Source organism: Falco biarmicus, chromosome 3 (assembly GCF_023638135.1).
Source record: "Falco biarmicus isolate bFalBia1 chromosome 3, bFalBia1.pri, whole genome shotgun sequence".
Lineage (NCBI taxonomy): Eukaryota > Metazoa > Chordata > Aves > Falconiformes > Falconidae > Falco > Falco biarmicus.
The window spans coordinates 1,930,054-1,956,951 of record NC_079290.1 but is presented as its reverse complement, the minus strand read 5'-3'; the positions used below and the strand labels follow the sequence as shown (position 1 = coordinate 1,956,951).

General features: G+C 37.9%; 1 protein-coding gene across 4 annotated transcripts in view; it reads left to right on the top strand.

Moving 5' to 3' along the window:
- ZFAT (zinc finger and AT-hook domain containing) overlaps positions 1 to 26,898 on the top strand; it is a 145,130-nt gene that overhangs the window by 95,381 nt on the left and 22,851 nt on the right. For all 4 annotated transcript variants that reach the window (XM_056330205.1, XM_056330203.1, XM_056330201.1 and 1 more), the window contains exons 8-12: positions 8,830 to 8,917; positions 12,778 to 12,927; positions 14,826 to 14,999; positions 18,093 to 18,181; positions 20,684 to 20,822. In XM_056330205.1, coding sequence (XP_056186180.1) covers positions 8,830 to 8,917; positions 12,778 to 12,927; positions 14,826 to 14,999; positions 18,093 to 18,181; positions 20,684 to 20,822 — 640 coding nt within the window. The remainder of the gene's footprint in view (positions 1 to 8,829; positions 8,918 to 12,777; positions 12,928 to 14,825; positions 15,000 to 18,092; positions 18,182 to 20,683; positions 20,823 to 26,898) is intronic.

Sequence of the window (26,898 nt, the reverse complement as noted above, 5' to 3'; positions counted from 1 at the left end):
TTCTTTCCGAGCACTCTCTGCATACTTCTGTGCAGGGAGTACAAGAGTTACAGCAATTAGGTATTTGGTCCCTTTCGTAGTAGTTTCCATTTCCTTTATCCATTTTCTCCCTTAGGTTTTCCCTGTACTGTCAGACTCTTTGGGTTTTGAGAGAGAGAAATGAAGTCTGGTACTTTTGTTACTTCACTTCATTCCATGGACCCGAATTCCCTTCCTTCATAAATAGATGGCTGTGGTGATATGTAAATTATGTTCCTCAATTACTATAAACAGAAGTTTGAAGTTTTTGAAAAGGATTACTTTTTTTTTTGTTTTTCCTAATAGCTCCAACTAGTTGCAGCCCCTGTGTTTGCACATCTGTCATGTTCTGTTCTGGTTAAAAAGCTGAAGACATCATGTTTTAAAGACTCCTGTCTTACTCATTGAGCCTTCCAGCTCTGAGTGCCGTTGTGTTAAAACCAGGCCTGGTCTATCCTTTCAACCTGCCCTGTTACATGTTTTCTTTGAGACTCTGCAAGGGGCTGCGTGGCTGACTGGAAGCCCTCTTTGGGCAAGGTCCTGCTTTGTGATCTTGCTCTGATCCAATGTTACCACATGAATAACCTTTTGAGGAAAATGTTTTTTGCATCAACCCTGCTTGCATTTGTTTCAAAAGTATGGTTTTGAAAATCTGTTATGGTATTCGGAATGAGAAATATTTTAAAAACTAAGGAATGAGATTTTAATTCTTGTTAAGATGCTCTTTTAGAAATGAAATTATTTACATGCTTTTCTTGGAAGATTAAGAAAAAAACATTTTCTTTCCATCAGTGTTGCCTGGCTTTTTCTTGGTTTTGTTTTTTTTTGTTCTGTTGTTTTGCTTGAGTGGTCCAAATAGGTTAAGCTATTCTCAGAAAAGGTCTGCATACCATGGACTTCTTTTCCTACTGCGTGGCAGGATCCTTTCTGCTTGCAAGGTGTAGTTGATCTGGAACATTCTAGACTTGTGTATACCCAGAGGGGTTATAATGTGCGTACACTCACACAGTGTACGAACACAGGTAAGTTCCTTCTTGTTCCAAACTGACCTCTAGAAAAGGGTGTTTGACAAGTGCCTGCTCTCCCAGCATAATGATTTTAGTCTAGTTTTGACGAGTCTCCTGAAGACATCTGGAGTGCTTAGATGGAACACATTACCTCATATGATTTTATATGAAGGTACCGGTAGGGAATACAGTACAGGTTATGTTTTCTTAACATGTTTGACAAGCATGCTATTTGTAATTAAACTTTCTTGACTGATAATGCCAGAAAACTGGTATGAATGACATCCTTGCAATTTGGGTTTTTAATTATTTATGCAGTAAAATACTTCAAAAGGTGATTTACCTTTCTCCTGAATTTATTTTTATTCTTAGTCCAGCAGAGGAGAAAATACCAGTTGTTTAATTGCAACACTCACTCTTCTGTCCTTTTAAGAACAAGGAAATACACAGATGTGCCTCTCCATTCTGTACACAGCACTTGAGATGGAGGCACGGACTCCTGAATCTGACCAGAAGACCCTTTATTAGTCCAAAACCCACGCTTATATATCCTCATTTGTTGTTCACAACGCAACGTACTAAAATATCATTGGTTAATCAATACTGTTCACACACTTCTTGGCTACATATAATTGGTTAATTACTAAGCTACAAACACACTGAACTTGTTGCATTTTTTTTCTCTCTTCTTTCTTATCTCTGTGAGTTTCATGTTCTCAGCCAGCTGCCGGCGTGGCATCGCGCATCCACTCCGGCCTTGCTTCATATCCCATTTTTCTTCCAGGCGTTCAGCCAACCTTATCTTACTTTCTTTCTTCTTTAGCCTTCAAGGTCCTTCACAGGCATCGTGGCCTCCTGCACTTGCTATAAAGCTCTCTACAAACACTATGGTTTTAGCTGGCATTGTCTTGTAAATAAATCTTACGCAGCCTTGATAGAACACACCATGTATGACAAATTCCTGCTCATCACCTGAGAAAGCAACATCACAACTCACTTAGAGTATTGTGATAAATATCATTGTTACACTTCCTTTTAATAGCAAAATGTGATTTTTGAGTTAGGGGTTTATGTTAATTTTCCCCCAGATGTGGACAATTTCCATGTAGCTACTTAAAAAAGCTGTTACCATACAGTGCCTAGTGGTTTCAGGTCGTCTTCTGTATGCTTTTTGCGAATATTTGCAACAGCTGAAGTAACTTTAAAGGTGTTTGGAACAGAAGAGAACACTTACCTCCTACTCCTCTTAAGTACTCGTCTTTTGTAATTGCAGGACAGCTTTAAAAAAAAAAACAAACAAAACAGAGCCAGTGACACAAAAGGGAATGCTTTTCCCCCCTTTTGTCCCCCAATTCTGTAGATATTTTGAACAGAATCTGAATTTGTTATGAAATGTGCAGAAAACTCACAATAGACGTTCTTTTAGACTGCTTTTGAATTTATTATGTTCATGATGTTCATCTGATGGCAAAAATCTGAGTAAATGATGTCTGAGGCTACTAAAGAAAAAAAAAAGGCTAAAATTAGATACCCTATATCCTTACATAAGTACTGCTTTTCAAGTGTGATGTATGTTCAACAGCTCCCACCAACAGGATCATTTTCATGGTACTAAACCGAACCGAGAAAATGCATTTCATAATTAAAAACACTGTGACAGCGAGATCTTTCAGAGGTATGCTTGCTGGTGCTTACTTTCAAATCTATTTGAGTATTTGAATGGCTTGAAAAATTAATGTGTTAGAATTTACTCAGTAACTAATCTTGGCAGTTCTCATATTGGCCTTTGTGCCCACTGCTTGATCTATTTACTTAATGCATACCTCACTGGACAGGAGCACTCATTCCAAAATATAGTACTTTAACAAACTGTGCACAATTACATGTGGGAAGCAACTTTAATGTTGATTTCAGTTTGCAAAATCAGTTCTTAATAAATATTAAAATTAAAGCTTTCCTGGAGATAGGTGATATTAAAATCTCAGTTCAGTTCCTTGTATGGATGCTTATCTTTTGGTACTTTGTTGCTGGCTGCTTTTCAGCTGGATCCCTGTATTATTTGGTGAACAGGATACATGATGGTTATTAAAAAGCAGTTTACTGTTCGTCCTTGTTGCTCAGTGTATGGCCACCCATCATACTTTCTATGTACCATCCAAGTCTTGTGCGGAATTTGGGATTCTCTGTTCCCTGGGGGATGATGATGGGGAATGCGTATGTGCTGCTTCTTGCCTCTGTGTTTGCTACACACTGTTACAGGGAAGATTTCTACTTCTGAAGTCTGGGAATTGAGGCTCAGCTTGATTCAAAACCAGCATTTTCATAGAATCATAGAACGGTTTGGGTTGGAAGGGACCTTAAAGATCATCTCATTCCAACCCCTCTTCCATGGGCAGGGACACCTTCCATTAGCCCAGGTTGCTCCAAGCCCTGTCCAGCCTGGCCTTGAACATTCCAAAATTTTGTGTATATTCTCCAATTTTCAGTACCTGTCTTTTACCTTTAAGGTTTGTGTAGTGGTTTTTGATGATTCTTGGCATTTATGGATCTCTTTAGAAGTTTAAACCACCACACATGTGAATCACATAAATGACATACTATCTAGGAAAGGCATGGGCTGTTTATAATGACTTTTGAATAATTTAGTTATGAATGAGCTAGTGGTAACGTCAGGGACTGTTTGTGGAACTGGACAATGTTGATGTAGGTACCAGTGTTTGTTTACAACCTCCACTGGGTTTTACAGTACTCGGTATGCTAAACAGATAAACATCATGGAGAGGTTTGTCTCTGAAATTATTTTAAATCTATATATGTAATTGATACTGCAAGATAAGCACCTCTGTAAAACTGGAGTTCAGACCCAGAACCATCACTTGCTAACTGGTGCCGATGTCTGCTTTCACGTACATTTCAGGATAGAAACGATTCTTGTCTTTGGAAGGATGCTTAGAAATTTCATAATGCTGCTGACCTTTCAGGTAATAGCCTAGTTATCGCTTTCAGTAGGAAGTGAGATACTTGAGCTCTGATTGCTTATTTCCCCTTCCTGAGGAGTGCTAATTTTCAGGCCATCTCTGGTCTGGCGGTGATACCTTTGCCTCTGGAGCAGTGCCACTACATAGTAGAGAATGCAAGGTACTGGAAAGGAATTAACCAAAAAATCGATGATCTAATGGTCAGGCACTCAGCTGGAAAATGCCTTTTTGTTCTTGGCCCTTGCTTCTGTAATGAATGTCAGCTAGCCATTCATTTTTACTAGTGCTTATTTCACGAAAAAATGCTTAAGTAATGCTGTATGCAGGTGCTTGTCATTTTGTGAGCTGTGATTTCTGCTGCTTGCCAGGCTTTGTAAAAGTCTGTCTAACCATTTGCAAATTTTCCTGTAGCCTCCTTCACGTGTGTGCACAGCCGCCTCCTGGGTATATCAGATCCTTTTAGCTAAGTTGCATTTTAATAGGACATCAGCTTAATTTGGGAATCTTTCTTGAAAATTTTGATTTGAGCATCATTTCTGGACATCTTCACTCATTGGATATGTAACTCAAGGGCCTAATTCTCTTCCCATAGGCATTAGAAATGAAATTTAATTAATTTAATTAATTTATTGATCTGAGCAGATGCAGGAGCAGGCTTTGTTTCTCTGTTCCTCTATGAACTTATACAATCAAATGTTGCGTTAATTGAGTTATGGGAACTTTTGCTGGAAATGCTCTCAGAGTACCAATATTTAAGAGAGCTTAGTTTTCTGCTCATAAAATCATGTCACTACTACTAAAAGGAGTGGAATAGATTGTTGATTTCTAGAACATATTTGTCTAATTCTCTAAACACTTTTTATTATGGCTATGGTCTTAATTGTACACTATCAATGAAATTGATAACAAAGCAGTCAGGAGTTCACACAGTCTCTTTTGAAATTAGTGGCAAAATTGCTGTATAGATCATACAATACATGATCCTATGTACTCATGTATTTTCAAATGAGAAGATGCTTGTGTCATAGAGTGTCTCTTTACTGATGAGTGCAGTAGAATAGCTGCTGTTTCTGATGTTTTGCAGTTGAGGTCATAGTATATTTGATTCATTAAGTAAACTTCATGGAATTCTGTTGGTATAAATGCTACATATACAGAGGCTTTTCATTTTTCTTTTCATGACTGTGTACTAACATATACTAGTACACCTGCCCCTTGAATTTTCTTGAAACAGAGGAAAAAAGTTCTCTTCAGAGAGCTATAAATTGGTATATGCGATATAACTGATGCTTTCTTAGCATGATGAGTTTCAATTAATTTATAAATAATTTTAATTAATTTGTATAGAAAGACTTTGTGGTTCCTATGTCAGTGATGTTATTTTATAATGAAACATAGCATAAACAAGAAAATTCTGTGGTACCATTAGACTAATTTTTTTCACTAGGGGTAAGAATATTTATGAACCTAATTAATTCCTGATTCATGGAACATGAACAGTACTTTCAGTCACGGAGCTAACTTTCAGAAGTATTTTAAGTTTCTTATATTTTCTCAAATTGGCTAACGGGGATTTAGCAAGTCTCAGGAAGTGTGGAAGGGACTGTGCTGATTGGACTGTGCAGCTGGTGTCTAACAAAGGTAAATCCAGCTCCCTTGATACTTCACTTCTCTTTGTGTCCTTAAAAAAAAAAAAAAAAAACCAAAACACCTCAAAGGCATTTAAAAGGCAGGCACTCTGATAAGGCATAGGATAATAACTTTTATTCTAACCAGAGGAAAGCTTGCATGCTGAGAATGTGATGAAGGTATTACTATATCCTCAGCCTGAGTCCTTGAAAGTGCTTCTGTCATCACCCATGGCAAGGGCACTCTGAAGAGCTGGAGCTCTAGTGGGAGAGACCTCTGGGGCTTTGTGTTGTGACCTAGGTGCTATGAAATATTTTGTTTGCAGCAGAGGATTTCTTAAAACTGATTTTGAGAGTGATGGGATTACACTGAAGGACTAGCACTGTCGCACAGCTCTCAGAGCAGCAACAGAAGTACACTTAAACATTCAGAACTAATAATATAAGCTCAAAAAGTCTGTGACACTGGCCTGGAGAAACAACAGTGAAAGGTTTGGCTTCAGCTGCGTGCTTTCTGTGAGAGACGAGCTTGACAGATCCATGTTGAAGGGACTCGGTGCTCAGAAGCACGATCTGTTTGTTACACTACAAAAGATACCCCTCTGGAAGATCATTTACTGCAGAACTTGGTATAGATAACTTTCTAACTCCCTGAAGAAAGCTGTGGGATTAGTTTGTTATTGAAAAATCTTGTTACCGTTGTCATGTGGAAAGATGTGTTCTTGGTGCCCATACTTTCATGTTGCTCTATAGCTCTTGTTGCATTTACTGATGATTTTGATTTTTCCCTCAGGCACAGGCTTGTAGTCTTGGCTTCGTGAAGATTCTTAGCAAGAATGTAAAGTTGTCACAATTACAGTATTTTACTTAAAGTACTGTGTGTGGAGTGGTAGGATTATCTTTTTTTTTGGCTTATTTAACTTTATGAAACAGCAAGGTGTATTTGTCTTAGTGTTCTGGACACAATGAGAAATAATACGGTGAGTATTAAAGACCAGCAATACCCAACTGTACATTAAAAGTATACTAATTCTTTATTTATTGTCTATTTTGAAACAGTTATATAGCAAGTTTGAGGAGCAGAGTGAGATCTGTCAACAAATTTCAGCCGGCCCCTCAATATCCCCTAAATGATACTGCACTTATTTTTTCTTACATGTGCCACAACATGAATGTGATCATGCAACCCAGTCTTTGAAAAGGTGCCAACATTGCTATAGAGTTTTATTAGAATTGCTCTACTAATTTTCATTTGAGTAATGTGTTCAGGTGCAAGTCTGAAATCATCATCAGCAGGTTTAGGGATAATAGGTGATAACATTTGAGAGAACCTAATTCCACAAATTAACAGCTTTTTCTCGAGAAGATCTTGCTCACGGAGCATTGTAGACTCCTTGAATTTCTTCTTCCAAAAACCAGCTACTATTCTCTGCTGTTCCTGCTTCACTTGAGATTCTCAGGACTCAAGATGGTGACTGCCCCAACTCCATCAGAGCAAGATACTGTCCTTGCTTTACTCAGGGTGGTAATCCTTTAGAAGCTTCTACACCCAGCCCCTGGTATAAGTATTCTCACAGGAGCAAATGACCTTCTAACAGCGCAGGCAGAACTCTCCTCATGCCATTGCCATATCAATGGTGATGAAAGCTTCATGTCCCCTATCCTACTGTCATAAAATTATTTATTGCTACTTCTGGTTTTAACTTGTAGGTACTTCAACATAGGAATTTCTTTCTCAGAGGTAAATGAGACTGAATGCAAATACCTGCATCTTATTCCAAAACCTATTTGCCATGAAAATGCTTTAATTTTTCCTTTTCTTTTAATTGAGGTGTCCATTTATAGATGTATAACTGCAGCATACAGACAATAATAGCCTCCTTGTACATTTTTCCTCGCTATTCAGAGATGCTGGTTGGTCTCAGGTCAGAAACTGGTAAAGTCTAGGATCCTTGTTCTCCTGTTACATCCAAATTTCTCTTTCATAACAAAATTTCATACATACATACATAACAAATTTCCCTTTCATAACAAAAAAAAAAAAAAAAAAAGAGGGGGTCTATCTCTTTGATACAGTAATCTTCCTTTCATGCTCTTCAGGAAGTTTTCTGTCCTGAAATAGCTAGTGAAATATAGCTTCAGCTCACCTTTTGACAGTGATCTCTTGGTAATTTGGTAGGGACACATCTCCCACCAGGTAACGTGTTATCTGGCTATCTGCCTAGTTGTCAGGACTGACTAGACTTCACTCCATCTGTTGTTTTGATAATCTCTTCATGTGTTAATCTGGTCAGTGCAGAGGTGACTAGATGATGCACGCATTTGATTGAGCATCCAGTCTGTTGTGTCAGCAGGTGCTTCTGGAAAGAAAAACTTCTTCAATTTAGATAATAAGCAGCAAAGATTGTTTTGAATAGGGTAATTTAACACTTAATGGAGAAAAATCCTACATTTTTTATGTGGAGTTTGACGTGTTTGTAAAAACATTGAAATTACAATTACACTTAAATTGTTTATAGGAAGAAGTTGAATCAAAACTCTCCAGTTCAACTTGTTTAATGGTGCTAAATGTTTTATAATATCAGTGCCACTGATAAAAGCCAGAGCAGTCTGTAAGTTGTTTTTTTTTTAAAAAAAAAATTAGAATAATACTTTATTGGTAATATATAAAGTGCTGGATATTTATAAAGTAGTTAGAAATGCAGACACTGAATAAGTCATGGTGTCTGTCATTGTTGACTCTTCTGCTCATTTTCAGGCCATTTTATAAATACACATATGGTAGATATCTTCAGAATAATGAGAACTGATCCTTAGGTTTCAGAAGGGTGGACTTGTGAAAGAAATGGGAAAACCCTGAATATTACTGCTTATATCAAATGTATTCTCTTCTGTTATGTGACTTGATCTTTCGCTTCTTGATTGTCTAAAGTCAGTCAAGATAATGCTTACATTTATTGTGCATATTCTCATGTGCTATAACTTGGAGCCCTTCATTTGTGAAGATTAATAATATGTTTACAATACTTTAATGTTTTTCCTGCACTTATTTCACTATAAATATCTTCATTTTTTCCTTAAAAACTGAATCTTCTATTATAACTTTGTTGAGAACCATGTATTACTGAATAATGACTGCAGTGGTTACACCACTGGACTGATAATGCAATCTCTCTCTTTCTTTCTTTCTCCCTTAAGGATAAGAAGAGTTATTCCTGTCCTGTGTGTGAGAAGTCATTTTCTGAAGATCGACTTATAAAATCTCACATCAAGACAAATCACCCTGGTAAGAAAAAATCAAGGAAAATTTCTCAGTCTGTTGGATTAAACGGCTAAAGATTTAGAGCGAGCAGTGTAATGTGATTACATTGCACAGAAAGAGCCGAGTCTATGTCTAATTTAACTGGTTTAGAGTAAGAATTGTATTGGGTCTGCAGATTTTAGAATTTAGAGTGAGAAAAGTCATTCTTCCAGCTTGTGTGTTGTGGAGTATATCAGGTAATTGCGCTAAGAAATCTATCTTCATCTGGCAGAGAACTCAATTCCAAAGGAGGACCCAAGTGAATTAAAATTAAGCATTGGGAAGTTTGGAACTAGTCATACAGACAGACATCCTGTAACAGCCCATGAGACATAAAAATCCTGTTGGCCATCCATAAAGTGACAGAAACGCAATTATTGCACGTTATTTTGTCTGTCGGTGATTGACATGAATTCAGAGGTCGCTGAGCTGCCTTTGTGCGCGCTCATTAGTGCGTGGCTGGGCTTCACCTCCAGGGCCCGCTGGGCTCGGTGGCCCGGCTCTTCGGGGAACCAGCTGTGATGTGCTGTGCCCAGGGTGAAGCCGGAGCTGACAAGCCGGGCTGGGCCCAAGCTAACCACAGTCCAACCCCGGGTCATACTGTGCATTCCAGTGCCCTGATTTATCCCTGCAAGCACAACAGGAGGTGCCTGCGGGGAGCCGGTGTGCTGTGCCTGAGTGAACAATCCTTTCCCAAATGCTCAGGTGGCCAGTGCGGGGCCTGGTCTAAGCCTGGCTGATGTGCACTCGGCAGAGCCGCGTTGCTGTGTCTGTACTTTCCTCTGGCGTTACGTGCGATAGGAAGGCCCGCTGCTGCTGTGGGTGCGGGAGGGCTGACTGCATTGGCCAGCAGACTGTAATTAACTCGTCTAGCGTGGCACTTCTCACCCGACTTAATTTGATATTAAGAAAGAAAATACTGGCCATGCTCAAACTGAGTTTGGGGAAGAAAAAATCCAATTAAAATGAGGTAACTTTTCTTGCCTTTGTCAGAAATGCAACATACCAGGTAAAGCAGTAGTTTCTTATGCTCCTACTGCCACTAGGTAGTGCTAGACCCGTGTTTTAAACAATTTCCTTCCCTTTAATTTCCGACTAGCTCCCAGTTTAGTTCTTTAGTGACCAAACCTCTTTATTTGCAGAGCACTCTACAACAGTGTGGTTGGAGGGCTTGTCATACATCAGGGGACATGTCTGGTGCAGCAAATTGAGATGAGGAAAGGCTTCTGTGCTATACTGTAGTCGGGAGTTATGTCACCCAGTGAGCATAGAAATGGATTCTCAAGAGCTGTGCCTATAAAGCCTTTGTGCTGTCAGCCAGGGAGTATAGGAGGCCTCCCTAAATAATGCGATCTGTAAACGAGCAGCACCTTACGTACTGCATCCTTACAAGTTGCCATTGGTCTGCACTGGTCCGTTGTCTGCTGAATTGTTCCTGTGTGCTGTGTCTGGGGTCCAGGAGTGCCAGCTAACTGGAGCCCTGACGTGCTGAGCTCATGCTTTTGAAGAATACTTTGGAACAATTCGTTTGGTATCTGAATCCCTTTAAAAGTATAGTGTACATTTTTTTTTGATCCAGGAAAGTGGGTTCTTTTTAACTCTGGGTTATAATAGTGGTAAGGTTAAAAAAGAAAGTCTGCACAGCCTATTATTTTGTGTCCTCATTTTTAATTCATGTAGCGCAGGCAAATAGAACTTAGAAGCAAAATACCAGATTTATTATATATATCTCCATGGTACTAAAGAAATGCTACATCTGATATGCCTATGCAGTAGTTATGCAACAACACTGTTGTAGTATATGGAGGAGAATTAATGCACAAATCTTTTTCCTGTGCATGCTGCTCTTGTAATCAGGAGGAAATCCTTTATTCGTACAACATACTTAATTACAAGCCAAATGAATGTGAGGGGTCTGATGGTATAAACGATCAAGTACCGCAGTGAAATGAGTGCAATTGTTTTTAAAAATGTAAATGGAAAAGAGTAAAGATGAGAGGAAAAATGAATACTGTTAAAAGGAATTGAATTTTAAAACCACATATCAAAAATTAATTTAAACTGAAATCCTTTCATATTTATCATTAAAATGCTATTTCTGGGGCTCCTCTCTCCTTCATTTCTTAATATCATTTAGCATGACTCCTCTCTTGTCTCTTCCATTTCATCAACTAGAAAGTATGAAATAAAACAGTACTTTTTTCCTCTTCTAGGTGTGCAGAGAATAGGAGTTGAATTCTGGTCCCATGAATATAGTGGGACAAAAATTTCTGTGGACTTTGGCAGAGCAGTATTTCAAACCAAAGAGATAAGAGAGCTTGGCTTTACTGCCAGATGACTTCGGTACTCATCAGTGAAGGGTCTCGTATTCTGGTTCCAGCTCTCAGAATTATCTACCTATTCATCCATTGTCTTGATTTAATATGATATTTGTTAATAGTCCTGAGACATGAGAGGCATCAGCTTTAATAGATGCCTACTGAGCAGACATACTAGCCTGCAGTCACGAATGAAGGATATAAGCCATAGAAGGCAGATGCAGGTTCAGACTTCTTTTCTTTTTTGGGGTCCTTTAGAACATATCTATGCTCAGTTCATGGGCTTTTATGTTTCCCTTTTGAAGTTGGATTCCTTGTTCATACGAGTTCAGGCAGGATTTTTGATTCTACTCTGGGACTTATCATCACGAGACTAGGTATAACAGTTCATATTTGGTAAAAATCTAAGTTTAGACTGTAACTTTAAAATTTTACAAGATTTTGAGCATAATAAGTCACCAGCTTTCATACTTAATGTTTAGATTGCATGAGTGCTGTATTTTCATTTGAGTCAAGTGACAGCATTTTATTACTGTGAAATGCATTGAGTAATTTGATTTATTTTTTTTAAAGCATTTGACAATGTTTTCATTATGTGTGTTTGGGACATTTTAATTTAAACTTCATTATTTTGAGCTTTTTCACTGTGACAACTAAGATATTTGATCATATGAAGGAAAAACGTAGAAAGCTGAACATGTTTAGCCTGAATAATCAAAGGCTGGGAGAGGAAGTTTAATTGCTGTCTTCAGCTACCTAGTAAGAGATTAAAAAGAAGACAGAGCCAGAATCTTCTTGGAACTGTACAGTGAAGGGACATGAGTTGAAGCAAGGAGATTCAGATTAGAAACTAGGCAACTAACTTTGACTCCTAAGGTCATCAAACACTTGAATGGGCCAAGAGAGGTGGTAGAATTGCCATCCTGTTCAGAACAGGACTGGATATGACCTGAAGCAACTTGATGTAACTTTGTGTTGAAACTCCAAAGTTGGCCCTTCTTGGTGTGGGTGACCTTAGAGGTCCCTTCCAGTCACTTTTGTTCTGTGAGTCTGTTTTTTTCCTTTAACATTTCTGATTATCAGGCATTCTCATTATTACAGCTGTGGCTGACATGAATTGTCTTCAGATCCTTGACATCTGGCAATCTGGGGTGAAATCCTGAATAAAATCTTTTGAAAATAATTGATAGAAAAAGCGCCAAATAAGTATATTGGGAAAATTCATAGTGGGAAAATTATTTCTAAGCCTGTGACACACCCAAGATTTTTTATATTTAAAATATCTTTTCTTAATCAGGCAGTGGGGACACTGAGTACACAGGTCAGGAGAGAGAGCACAGAACATCCTAGAAGCCCTAAAGGAAAAAAGGTCCTTATGTTCTTTGCTCAGGTCTTACCTGAGTGGCAGTAGGGGAAGCAGAGCTTTGAAAAAGTTGGAGTGAATCAGGATCTCGCTCTTCAATATTACTTACAAAACAAATTCCCTCATGTCCTTCTGGTTTTTATTACCTTTTACATTTCTCTCAGAGGTTTCAATGACTACTATTTCTGAGATTCTTGGCAGAAGAGTTCAGCTGAAAGGACTTATTGGAAAACGAGCTGTGAAATGTCCCTACTGTGATTTTTATTTTATGAAGAATGGATCAGACCTTCAACGTCATATTTGGGCTCATGAAGGTAAAACTCTGCTTTTAAGCTTCTGGGCATATAGTCAGTCTCATATTCCATACAAGTGTTGCTGACAAAAAAAGGAATTCAAATTTATTGCTATACCTGAATCAAAAACTTTAAGCCACAGTGAAGGTTGAATAATTAGTTTAATAGATTCTGGATCACATATGGAACTGAATACATGAATAGACAGCCTAAATGTTTTATAAAATTTATAAGTTTCTCATTGAGGTTTTTTCCAAAAGTCATTCATAAACCTTCTGTAAAGTATTCTATAATAAATAGCATAAGGAGGAGTGAATTAAATATGTGCTCAGTCTCTTAAATCAAATAATTTCCTGTATCTTCTAATGAATAACTGCTGCTCCTTTTACATTTGTCCAGAAATACTTGGTCTGGAAATCTATTAGTAAAACAATTGAAATCCAGTTGCTTTAATGTATACATATAAATTCTGTGTGTATTTTAATTAAATCGTGCGGAGCGTGGCAGCTAGCTGCCACAGACATAAGCAGTAACAAAACCCCCATAAGATAATGCTGATCATATCTGTGTCTTTTCAGGGAGGAGTTCCAGAAATACGGCAACACACAGGTTAAAACTCCCTTGAACTTAAAATCTATGCCCAGTAAAATCTTGTGTCTACCTATTCTGTCTATTTTTATGACAGGTGGAAGACCACCCGTATTCTCTTTAGTCAGTTAATGATCTATGGAGCAAATTTTCTATGATGATTGAGCATGGTTTTGGACTCTTTAGCCATCCCTCTGCCTAAAGGGGATGATGGGATTTGGTACACGCAGGCTGATATTTTGGTTCCAAAGTGTGCCCACGCAAATATGCTCGTACTGCCTATTTGTTTGAATGCTTTAACTATGAGCTTACCTGCATGTGCACTACAGCAGTGGTCCTCTGCACCAGCCTTTACTCCATTAAGGAGTTTTTAATGCAGAATCGTAGGCTTACAGCAATTACTTGTGTATTCCATAGATACAGTTTGTTTATTCTGCCAGAAGAGCTTGGGACCCGTTTCATCTAACTGGCAGGAGAAAGAGGTGAATAGAAATTTATTCCCAAATCAAAGTGTGCAATCAAGTCTGCTTAAAGTAGGCTGTAATTCCTCATGCTTGTAAATGTAGTCTTAAGGTCATGAATATCAATCTAAAACTGCCAGAGCCTCATGAAACTGTTGAACTACTCTGACAGTTCATATTTATTCAACTTTTCTTTGAAGGATTTACTTTGTTCTTGTAGACCTTCTGCTAGATGGCATACTGTGTATCTCTCTATTACATGCTTTGGACTGTTTGAGAGAAGTGAAATTGTAAGTGCTTACTGAGGTGGGGGGAAAAGTACTACTGTGTGAGCCATTAGCAAATCTGACACTAATTAACAATAAAACACAGTTTTGCACATTTAGCTTCTGCTTACATATTAACTACCTAATGAACCAGTCCTCCTTGAAACAGGTTTCTTCATTCTTTATTGCAGTAAGTAGAGAATGATAGTTATCTGAAGACTTTTAGAGGGAGATTTGGTATGTACACCAGCTCCGCATCAACTTACATAGTCTGGATTCTACTTTTAAATGAAGGATGGACACACCAAGACCAAAATGCTAGTTTTTGCTTGGTTAAACTAAGTACCTGGCTTCAATAGGGAAGTATTTAATTCTAAAAGAACCCTCCTTTCTCTTAGTAAGTTAAATGATGCTGTCAAGAGCTTGCTATCATTTACGTAGAAGCTATAGGTGAAATTTCTTAGATGTAGATATGCAAATTTTAAAATGTTGACCTTGTTATCCATGTTGCTTTCATGATCTGAAATTTCTTTCAAGCAAATGTCTGCCCTCTCATTTTAAAAGTACAGCTTGTTTGTTTCATAGTATATTTTTTTATTTTTAGGTGTCAAACCCTTCAAATGTTCTCTCTGTGAGTATGCCACTCGCAGCAAAAGTAACTTGAAAGCCCATATGAATCGTCACAGCACAGAGAAAACGCACCTTTGTGATATGTGTGGGAAAAAGTTCAAATCAAAAGGCACTTTGAAGAGCCATAAACTCCTTCACACTGCTGATGGTAAGTGCATGTTTATTAAATTCAAGTTTATTTTAGGGCTATAAATACTGGCTGTACTATAAGACCTTATTAACAAGCATTTTTCAGTTGAACACTAAGAGCTACTTAAAAATTTTGTTTATTCCCAAGAGACACTGTTGATGAAATAATTCAAAACTTCTGCAAAATGAAGTTCTGTGAAAGACAGCTGTTTCTGGAATACTTGATTTTTCTGAAATTTTACGTTGGCTTTATATCCCTTTGTATTCTTACAGAGATTTGTTATTCTCAATAGAAATTCGAAAATACAGATAGTTCCATGGTTAAAGTCCCTTACTGCTTTATTCTCTGGGAATATCGTTGGGAGTTGCTGAATTCAGTAGCCCAGTGGAGGCCAAGGCTGCTGCAGCTCTGTGTCTGCAGGGCTGGTCAGCCAGGGGCAAGCCTGAGCCTGTATTCTCTATAGGCACACACGCAGCACATGCATTTGCTCCATACTTTTAATATTTCTGTGATGATAACAGAAAGAAGCGAAATGCAAATCCAGAAAATTTTATATCATTACTTCAACAATGCTTTATTCCTCTGTGATTATCAAATGGAAGTAAATGATGTAGCAGGGTAAGTTGTACAGACCTTCATTATGACTTAGTAGCTTGATCTTTGTTACTCGTGCAACCTTGTGAAACATCATTCAGCTCTTTATTGACCATTTCATTTCAGTTCTTTTTGGAAAAATACGGGTATTAATTAGCATTATCCTTTCACAGAAAGCACACAATGCTCTGTAACATCTTTATAGTATATGTGATGTTTTTCTATCAGAGGTATTTATTTTTATGTATGCTTGTATCTGTATGTATAAGTGAAAGACATGAACCCTTTAGATTGATATGGTACATATTATAGGAAGTATGTAGTTACTGGAGTATTACCAGTTAGTAGATCACTCATTATCCAGAAAGTACTTTCCAATATTTTGAACTATCTTGGCCAATAACAAGCAGGTGTTGTACACACTTCTAAACTTAATATGCAAGAATCAAGATTTTACTTACCAAATGCAATCCTCAGCTGATTCCTGGCTGAGAGAAGGAGTAAGTTGTATTTGAATTAAAAGGAGATTGGTGCGTGATTAGAATATAAAGAAAAAAGAGGTGTCTTTTTAGGGTGCTGTAAAAAAAACCCCTGCATAGTGTTTAATTTCAAAACCTTTCTGTTTTGTTTTCACCATCTGTTACGTCCAAATAGCGAAATTCAGCAACAGAAGTTGAATTTTTTTTACCTGCGAGTTGGTTCTTATTTCTTGAAAAAAACGTATCTGTGTGTAGGTAATTACTGCAGTTCAGCAGAGGCTGCTTTGAAATTTGGCACTGTTAAGAATAACACAATAGTTGTGCAAGAACTAGCTTTGTCTGGGTTTAATTTAAAGGTGTGAAGTTAGTTTGAAACATTTAATTGCATGCAAGAAACCATATTCTCTTACCAGGCTGAAACCTGGACTCTAGAGGCAATGTTATTACCAGGAGCCTTTTTTATCTGGCTTCAGACTGTCATCATCTTCTGCAATAACCGAGGTGACTGCATGTTCCTTTTTGATGCACCTCCTTTGTTGACTGATACAAATAAATCCAAAACTTACGCTCTTTTGCCTTGCTTTAAAACTTCCAGAAGCATTCCAGGAAATTCCCCATACCTTTGGAAAACACATTTTTCCATTGGCTCCGTAAGAAACAGAACCTCACTCTCTGTGGAGTCTTAAGTAATTCTCCTCACTAAGTCCACCCCAGTAAACTCTTCATGCATTTCAAACACTTGTGGAAAAAAAAGGTAACATTTGCCACCAGGAATGCAGCACATGATTTGTCAGGGGACTTTCAGCCTCTTGAATGCTGACAGTTTCTCTTTGCCCAGTGTCCCTTTCTATAGTGACAGCGCTTCAAAAGTTCTTACTGGTGCACATCTAGTGTTCTTTCACAAATAAATGAATTTGAAAGATGTTTTGCTGTTTATGATGCTTGCCTTCCTGACTTACGAATCCAGGCAATTTTTTTTCAAATATCAGCCCTGCAAGGTCAATTTAACCAGTGGAATATAAAGTAGTTTTCTGTCTGCTTTATTCTTCTCCAGAAAACAGACTTCTTATGACTGGCATGATAGAAAAATATTCGGTAACCCAGGCTTATTAGTGTTTGTGATTAGAAATAAAACAGAAAGCCTGGTTTTCATTATTTTAATTAGATATCAGAAATTGTCTTAAGGTTTTTCTTAGCTGTGTTTTATGGAAACTTTCACACTCAGTATAAAATGCCTGTAACTTTTTTGAGCAAGATCCAGAATCTAAAGAAACCTGATCTTTTCAGGAAAAAAAATGTATTGTACTTCTCCATCCTTCCTTCTGGTTCTTTTGTTTTTGGAGTAAGTTGTTAGCTTATAGTTATTCCATGTCAGTCAAATACAGTTTGCCAGCCATGGGCATTTAATACAGGAATGAAGTCTTTGTGTGTTTAATGCACCTTGTCATTCGGCTGGAGGTAGCAGGACTGATGGAATCTTAAAAGACGAAATACGGAGAGGGGGAGTATGAAACCCAGAGAGTAAAAGAAAGGGAATTGTGTTATTTTAAATCATAAGGAAAAAAATATCTGGGAGAGAGAATGCTTTGAGGTGAAAATGTGTTTGAATCATAACAGTTCAGTACTTGGGACAGAAGTAAATAGAAACATGTGAACATAACCAAACATCTGTGTTTTAAGGATTTCCAAATCTGCTTTACAAACAGCAAAATAACTGTTCCTGCAGTTGTAAATAATTGATTTCCTTCTTCCATTTAGGCTGCACTATAAGGATTCTTTTTGTCCTTTCCCAAGTGACTATTCCAGGAGCGTCTAGACTATTTAATGCTTATAATTTAAAGATGACACTCAAGGCGTTTTTTTCTTCCTTGCTATGCTTTCTATTTAACCAAAATTTTTGCAACACAAGTGCCAGACTTCTAGTATTGTTCACTGCACATTCGTAGCATTTTAGAAATTATCTTTATAAGGAAATACAATCAGTAGTTTTCTGAACATAAATAGAAAAAGGTTACTCCATTTTCTATTCCCGTTTCAGGAAAGCAGTTTAAATGTACGGTGTGTGACTACACAGCTGCCCAAAAACCACAGCTGCTACGTCATATGGAACAACATGTTTCTTTCAAGGTAAGAAAACACGTAAATCATGCGTACTGACAAGTCATTTAGAAACACATAGAACTTCAGACAACAGTTTGAAAAAACTGGCACATTTTCCTGTTTGGTGACAGTTATGGCATCTTAACATAGTATTTCAAGAATTTTGACTTTATAGTCACACTTTTGAGATAGGGTTATTTTGTTTGTGGACAATTTGTAATTAGTATCTTTTCTTGCCAAAAATAGACATATGTTGCAATATAAAATAAACCTTATTGGTTTTTTCGATCGTCAGTCCCTGAGAGAAGGAATCTAATATGTACCTTAAAATGTCCTAAGGAAGTAGGGAAGTGAATCCCATACATTGCCCACCTGCATTTACTCTGAAAGTTTGCCAGTCTATTGTACTATAGATCAGTTCATATACTTGAAGAAAATTGAAAATAATTAATTTTAAAACACCCCATTTATCTGAAACTGCCTTGGAAAGAGTTGTGAAGATTGTTAATGTTTCTATGATGTGTTTAGGTTAGAGATACGGTTTATTTTAAAAGACTGTATTATGGTTTTATTCCTAAATTTCATGTTGGTTCTTGGCATGACAGGTCTTGATGTAATGAACTGTGCAATATTTTATTCAGGAAATAGAAATTATATGTTTCTTTTCCAGAAAAAAACACCAGTCTTTTGTATTATGAAAAATGTTTATTTTAATGTAACACTTTATCTTGGCAATGAGCATACTTCTTCTTGAAAACATCATACTATGTTCATATGCCACATCTTTCATTATCTAACAAACCGTTTTGCTTCCTTAAAGAGTACACTCCATCATTCTTAATACTTACCAATGCTATGTACCTCCATAAAGCAGAAAGGAAGACAGTCTTTTGATTCATCATTTAAATTTTGGAAGACAAGACATATAAGAAAATGAAGCAAGTCATCTAAAGAGATAAAACATTTTGAACAAATAGTTTTTCTTTCTTAAGTATGTAGTTTTGCTGTGGTCTTCTTTTTTTGAAAGGATTTTTTGTAAATGAAAAGACATACTTTTCCTTTTTTCATCGCTAATGGGTTGAATGTACTCATGATGCAGTTCTTGAAATATACTTGGTTCTGACCTCGGGATCGGCTTTAAAACTGTTGACTCAGCACCTCTGTTCAGTCCTCTGTGAGCCTCTATAGAAGTGTGGCTGTTCAGTGCATTACCAGGAGAGCTGCAAAACACTGAAATAGGTCAGTCAGGAGTATTTGTCAAAAGTTCAAAAAGTCTGTTAGTAACACATTGTCTCCTTCTGGAACAGTTGTTTGCATGCATGTCCAACTCGGAGGAATGTCAGTATTTTTACAACCTAATGGTAATTTAAGCCATTGTACTTCCAGGCTGTGTGGATTTGCAATCCTGCTATCTGACAGGAGATAACATGCAGGATATGCAAATATGTAGAAAGTGGTACAAGAACACAGTGTTCTGTCTGGATTATTTTCTTGAAAAAAGTTTCAGCAATAGAAAAGTACCCCTCTCTGAAAAATTGAATAGCTGAATATTACAGTACCCTCTGAATTGTGAGGTTAAGGGAATCTGAACACCACTTTTCTTCCTTATTTTTGCTGTTTGGAGCCTGAAGGAAGGTCATGAGCAGCAAGCTTAGGGGAATGTTCTGGTCAATGGACCCTGACTGCAGACATTTCCCAGCTTTAAATTCAGCTTCTTCATCAACATTTCTGTACCAACCACTTTCTGCTGACTAACTTCAGCTGGGCCTGGGTGCTGTGCATGAAACATGTTGTATCCCATTCCGAGGTACTTGACATTTCCCCAAGGACATGGGTCAAGGTCAGCGTTCTTTTCCAGGACCCTGATGGTTGTGTCAAGCTTCCTCTAACTGTGACATATCTCAGTCGGAAGGTCATTCTCAAAGGCTAACTTTAGGCACAAACACTTGTTTTCCTAAACATTTTCTTTAGAAAATAATTTAGAAAATAAGACGTATGTTCTTAAAAATTAATCAGTTTAGTTCCCAAGACTTAGCTTGCCGAATGGTCACATGAACGCAGGTGTCAGTGAAAGGGGACGGGGAGGAGCTCAACCCCCAGGTACGGTTGGTTATCTGTTCAGTTAGATTGGCTGCACAGTCATGTTGTACCTTTGTGTATTTTAGCTCTCTTACTGCCCATTTCCAGACCAAAGCTAATGGTAGCTGAGTAATTTCCTTGTAGTAGAAAGTCTCCACGTGGTCAGACCTGTGAGCATCAATTATGAAAACACACAGTTTACCAAATTATGAAAAGTAGGTCACGATCTTATAATGTTGAGAATACTTGTTGTCTTGCACATCATAAAAAATATTTAGTTGTACCTAAAAACATTTAGGTACAACTTCCACTTACATTGAATTTTAGAATCTGTGAAAGATGCCTAAACCAGAAATCAACATGGTTTCTTGGGATCAAAACATTGCAGCTTAGGCTTGTGTTCTGAAGAGGTCAGGAAATACGGTCTAGCATTTTCCATTTTGTTCCTAGCCTTTCCGTTGTGCACATTGCCATTATTCCTGCAACATATCTGGTTCCCTGAAGAGGCATTACAACAGAAAGCATCCTAATGAAGAGTATGTAAACATAGGTTCTGGGGAGCCTGCAGCAGAAGCCCTTATCCAACAAGGTACATCTCTACAATATAAAACTTGTCATTTTTTTTGCTCGTGCAAACTTGGTTAAATGCAAACTTTTGTGCAATACGCATTTTCCTCAGTTTATTGGGTGTTATGTGATAAATCATTACTGCTTTGTAGTAATTCTGAAATGCCCACCTTTTACCCTTCATTCAGTGTTCTTTTGTCATGATTTCTAAGGATGGGTGAACCAAAGTTTTGATTGATCTTGCCGGTACTATTCATTGTTGCATACATTTATCATTTGTTTGTCTACTTTTGGAAGTGAAGTTGAAGTCTGTTGAAATGAATGAAAAATTTCAATCGTTCTACTGATAAATTTCTATGACAGTTTTGTAAAGTTAAACTCAAGGTAAGGTTCAGCAAACGTAAGGAAAGAGGCTGAAGAATAAATGGCAGCAAATTACTCCCTTACTAGAAAAATGAGGGGGAGATGAGAGTAAAGGTGAAGCAGGTTACAAATTGTTATATTCAGAATCTTGTTTATGGGCAAAGGAAGCACACCTTTTCTATATAAGTAAAGACAAGAATTTATTAGTATAATGGAAAACTTAACAGTCTAATTCAAGAATCACCATTTATCTAGCCCTAATTATTTCTAAAAAATCAGCAAAGTATAGTTAGAGTGCTTACATAAAGAAGTCTCAGTAGTATTATTAATACAATTAAAATGGTAATTTTTACTCTTTTGCCTGGTGCTGTGGTCACCCCTCCACTGTTTTTCGGAGTCCTAAGATGGGTGATTTCCCTCTGGTGTTGGTGTTGGGATGGCGTTGTCAATAAGTTGTCAGCGTCTGGAGTTCTTTCCTGGGAGGAGTATGATGTTCATCTTCCTCTCCCCCTCCACTTGGGGCCATTGTTACATGTGTGCTTACACCCATTTATGCTTTTCTTTCTCATTGGTCTCTAGCTCCAGATTAAATCCAGATTTACCATATACACTGCCCTTCATCTATGTTCAGTGCCTTTTCTTGTTGTCCCTAAAACCAGTTTTATCCAGCTACAGATTTGCGTTATCATTTCTGAGTTGTTTGTAGCTGTGGGTTCTTCAGTGCCAAGCTTGTGCCCCACTTCTTATCACTCCATGCCTGCCCTTCCCTGTTCTGCATCCTGCATCCCTGCTCGTCAATGCTGTCCTACCAGGGCTGCATTTCCCTACATTACATCTCTGTGTTAAGTGTCCTAAAGATCTCACTCTGCCTAGAACAACTGCTTGTTGCTGCTCTCTGTGTGAAACCAGAGACACACTACACAAAGACAAAGACAAATAAGACTAGTTAGATACAGACACCTGGTCAATTACAGAAATTGTACTGAAAGATGAACAAAGTAAAGGCGAAAAGGATTTTGGGGAGCATCAAAAATTCAAGACTAAATAGAAGAGCTAATGGAATAGAATCATTTAGGTTGGAAAAGACCTTTACATCAAATCCAACCACAAACCTAATAATGCTAAGTCCATCAATGCCAGGTGGGAGAGAAAATCAGATTGTAGTAGGTTTTTTTAGCACTTGTATATAGTAGCATAAAAAGTTATATCCCTGGTTGTTGGTTTTGTCTATAAATTTAATCCCAGATGAAGTCCTGTATCCTTCTGAAAAGATGGTCAGTGCTACTGGTTGCTTTATTTCTACTTGATACAGATAGCATAAACTGGAACTCATTCCTTGCAGTGTCTGGGTGCTACCAAAGGAGACGTGTACAAGTTGCCCAGCTCCCATGAGTAGTTTTACTATTGCACACGAAGTGGGTGAACCAAAGCAAACAAGGACTGTGCAGTCACATACCGTTTTGGGTGTGAAGCTCCTTCAGTTCTAGTGCCTGGTGTGGGAAGAAGAGAAGAAAGCCAAATTAAACACTAAATTATATTGAAAATATTTTAATGGTTGGTAGAGTTGATTTTCTTATTTTGTGATAATTTTAGGAAGTATTTTCCTTATTATTTTAATAGAAACTACCACCCTTTTCATAGTATTTTTTGGTATCTTCAAAATTTCTGGTTTAGTTGAAGAATAGTGGAGATCAAAATAATTTTCTTGCATTAGATAATGAATTAAATATAATTCTTCTAAGATGACATTATTTCTAAATGGTATTTCCAAAATATTCATCTAATGCAGAACATTTATCTACTGAAGGCATTAATCCATGTTAAAGTAATACTGAAATCATGACACGGAGAAAGACACTCAAATTGAAGTCTGAGACTATCCCTTTAAACTTGCACTATAATGGAGAAATGTGCAACTACGCTAAGGAGTTTGAGCCTGTGTTATTTTTATATGACATTTCTTTGCTTCCTTTTTGTCAAAAAAACCAGAAATAATTTAAAAAGTAGATCGTTGTCTATAAATTTCAGGGCAGGAACGTATAGTAGAATTTCATGATTATTTTCACAGACAGTAAAAGTTGACGGGGAACCTGCAGTTGTTTTAAAGTAATTTTAAAGTAATTTTTACTTGGTCAGTACTCTGAGCCTCTTCTGTAGTCATCCTGGTGCAGGAAGAATGGTGCACTATGGGGAGCTTTGCTGAACTTTCCAAATACCTGAGCACTGCGAGGAATTGTTTGTCCGTAGCCAGTCTTAAGAATAGGTACCTGAGATTTAATTCTGTTAATATAAAATTAAGGACCATATTTACAATGTCTTGAACAAATAAAAGTAATCATATACTAGTTAGGTTTTCTTTCCACTTTGGGAGCCATGTAAACGTATTTCTGAAAATAATTATTTTCCACTGCAACAAAAAACCTATGATGGAGGAGTAGGCTTACAATGAAGACATTAGAGTGAGATGGGAGACAACAGCCTTTAATTTTTTCTGTGGTGGACATGCTTTGTCTACCACATTGGAGCACTGGGCAATGATTAATGGGATGAAATTTAACGAGTCCAAGTGCTAGCTTCTGCACCTAGGGATAACTATAACACCAGGGATAACTATGAACTGGGAGAGCAGCGGCTGGAGAGCAGCAGGAAGGGATTGGGGGTGCTGGCAGCTCTGTAGGAGCCCACTGTGCCCTGGCAGCCAAGAGGGCAGCGCGTCCTGGGGGGCATCGAGCGTGGCATAACAGCCGGCCAAAAGAGGTGGTTAGCCCTGTATTCTGCGTTGGTGTGGCCTCCCCTTGAGTCCCGTGGGCAGTTCTGGGCCCCACAGTTTAAGATAGATGTGAAGGTCCTTGAATGTGTCCAGGGGAGGGCAACAAACCTGGTGAAAGGGATGGAAGGAATGTCCTGTGAGGAGTATGAGGAACAGCTAAGGACTTTGGACTTGCCTAGTTTGGAGAAGAGGAGGCTGAGCACCAACCTTATTGCTCCCTATGGCTTCCTGAGGAGGGTCAGTGGAGAGGCAGGTGCTGATCTCTTCTGCCTGGCGTTCAGTGACTGGGCGCGTGGCAATGGGTCAGAGCTGCGCCAGGGCAGGTTTAGACTGGGCATTAGAAAACATTGCTTTACCAGGAAGGTGATGGAACACTGGAACAGGCTTCCTAGAGAGGTGCTCGGTGCCCCAAGCCTGTCAGTGTTCAAGAGGCATTTGGACAGTGCCCTTAACAACGTGCTGTCATTGTAGGTCCCTTCCAACTGAAATCGTCTGTTCTGTTCTTTCCATCTCTTGCCTTCGCATCCTTCCTCCTCCTCCTCCTCCCATCCCTACACAGCATTTGTGTTTCCTGTGCTGCTGTAGTGCTGGGCCTGCCTTCCGCGTGTTTGCTTGCTGTGTGGAGTTTCAGAGCAGTAAAGGGGCTTCGAATCCATGGAGCAGCTACAGAGTCAGTGCCTCTTACCAAGCCTCTGCCGTGAGGAAAGCCATGGTGATGGCTGTACTCTTCTCACGTGCAGCCTCCCTCGCCAGCTTTATTTCTTGCTCTATGATACATCACGTGGATCCTAATTGTGGTCTCAAAATAAAAACAGGAGACCTGCAGATTTCTTATTATACTGTAGAAATGTCAGGTTTTTCTCAATGTTTTGATATCTCAGTGCGGGGGGAAAAAGTTCCTTGTGGGGAGACTTTTGGTAATTAGGATTTACACTTGGAGGTGGTAAACATGAGTCCTATTGAAGTTCATAAAAATTTTCCTGATTTTGGAATCAGAAGATCTTCTGTATCTGGGTCACACGGCACAAACAGATCATCGCGGACATACGATGCAGTACGACAAGGTGTGTGTTTCTGAGCCGCTTGGGCTGGCCGGTGCAGCCTGCTGTCTGACCAGCCTGTAGCGTTTCAGTTTACCATGTTCGTAGATCTGAAAAGTGATGTTGGACAGTTATTCATGCATTCATATAAGGGAAGAAGACCCTTCAGACCTGATATTGAACAAGTCCTTTGAACTTAAAGTACTATAGACAAAAAAGAAAAAGTGGGAGAAGCGGCAAGCAAAAGGGTTTGGAAAAAAAGTGGGAAGGGAAACTAAGAAAGATTGATGTCTAATAAAAGTTCTATCTATTCATATTGTATTCTAAGTTACCCACTGAGCCCAGCGTGAATTGCCTCATACTTGCTCATCTTTTCTTCTCTACTCTCAACTGGTTTCTGACTGCATTGCAGACATTTCAAGTAATTTTAATTGGAAATATTTATATGACTGTAGACTGCTGGACTCTACTCAAGATTCCTAGAATGAGTTTATAAATAAATGAATGATTCATAGAATAGAAGAGGGAACATGTTCATTTGAGCAACTGCATTGCCAGGGATAGACAGCAGTATTTAATTTCTGGGTTTATATTAGAAATTAGAATCAGCCAGGATCAGGGAAATGCTTGGGGATTTGGGGGTGGGTGGGTATTTTTTTGTTTGTTTAAATAGAAGTCTACTGTCTGACATTTATTTTAGTATTTTAAAGTAATAAAGGAAAATAAACACTATAAGAATTTGATGTATTCTGCATAGGGGACAAGAGTATTATATATGCCTTACCCACTAGTTTTTTTGTGAGACTCTGCCTGTTTGTTCATTTGATAGCTTCCTTTTTTAGTTTCATTTGCTTTGTGTGGGGCATGTCACATAATTTTTTTTCCTGAAATTGTTTCTTTTCTCTTCATTGATACTCCCTACCATCCATTGTTTTGTTTATGTGTTCCTGTACTCTCTGGGAGACAGATTTTCCATCTGTGTTTGTGCAGCAACTTGTGCAGTACATGCGTGATGATCCAGTTGTGGCCTCTGTGTTCTCTTATACCGCTATCATCACGTGGTTTTTTTAACATAAAATAATAGTTGTCTTATAGATATTTTAGGCCAAGAAGTAAATAATGTGGAGAGCACATGTCAATGCCATGATGGAAAAAAGTTGTGGAGCTGTATAATATTTGTGCACATTATTTTGTTGCAAACATCAGTTTTAGTATTGAAAGTAGATAAGGTGTGTAATTCGTTAACTTTCTCTGTATGTTACCCATTACTTTAAAGAATCATCTAGAAATTAATTTTCCTGACCTTTCATATCCAGTCACTGACATGGAGTTATATATTACCAGTTTAATTCTATGCTTCCATTATATGTTCTTTAATTAAAGTCATAATGACAAAAGTTACAGCTTTAATTTATCTGGTGTATTGTTACAATAGCTTCAGTTCCAAAGTAATGCAGCAAAATGTCCTGTCTTTCACAACAGCAGGTTTTTCCTAATACTACAGGTTGGTGTGAAATGAATATTTAATTTCATTTTCTGTAACTGATAATGTCTTTGTCCTAATCTGAATAAAGGTATTTTGCTTTTGCGAACTTTTGAGTTTCCCTTAATAAGGAAACTGTATCAGTTTTGTCTGGAGATGAAGTGTTGAGAATCTGCTGTAATGGTGAAGTCTGATGAAGACTTAGGATAGATTGAGAGCAGAGAGGGGGAATTGTATAGAAACAGTAAGTCTCGATGAAAGACCCTAATGACTAGTTATATTCTGTTTTATCAAAATAAAAAAAATATTTCTTTTCACCTGGTAGAATATCATATGGTAGGTTTACATTAATGTAAAAGGGAATGCTTTTTCTAATCACCTTATTCATAAAAGACTGTGCAATGAGGACTTGGCTTATAACCAGTTTATGAGAGTATATTTG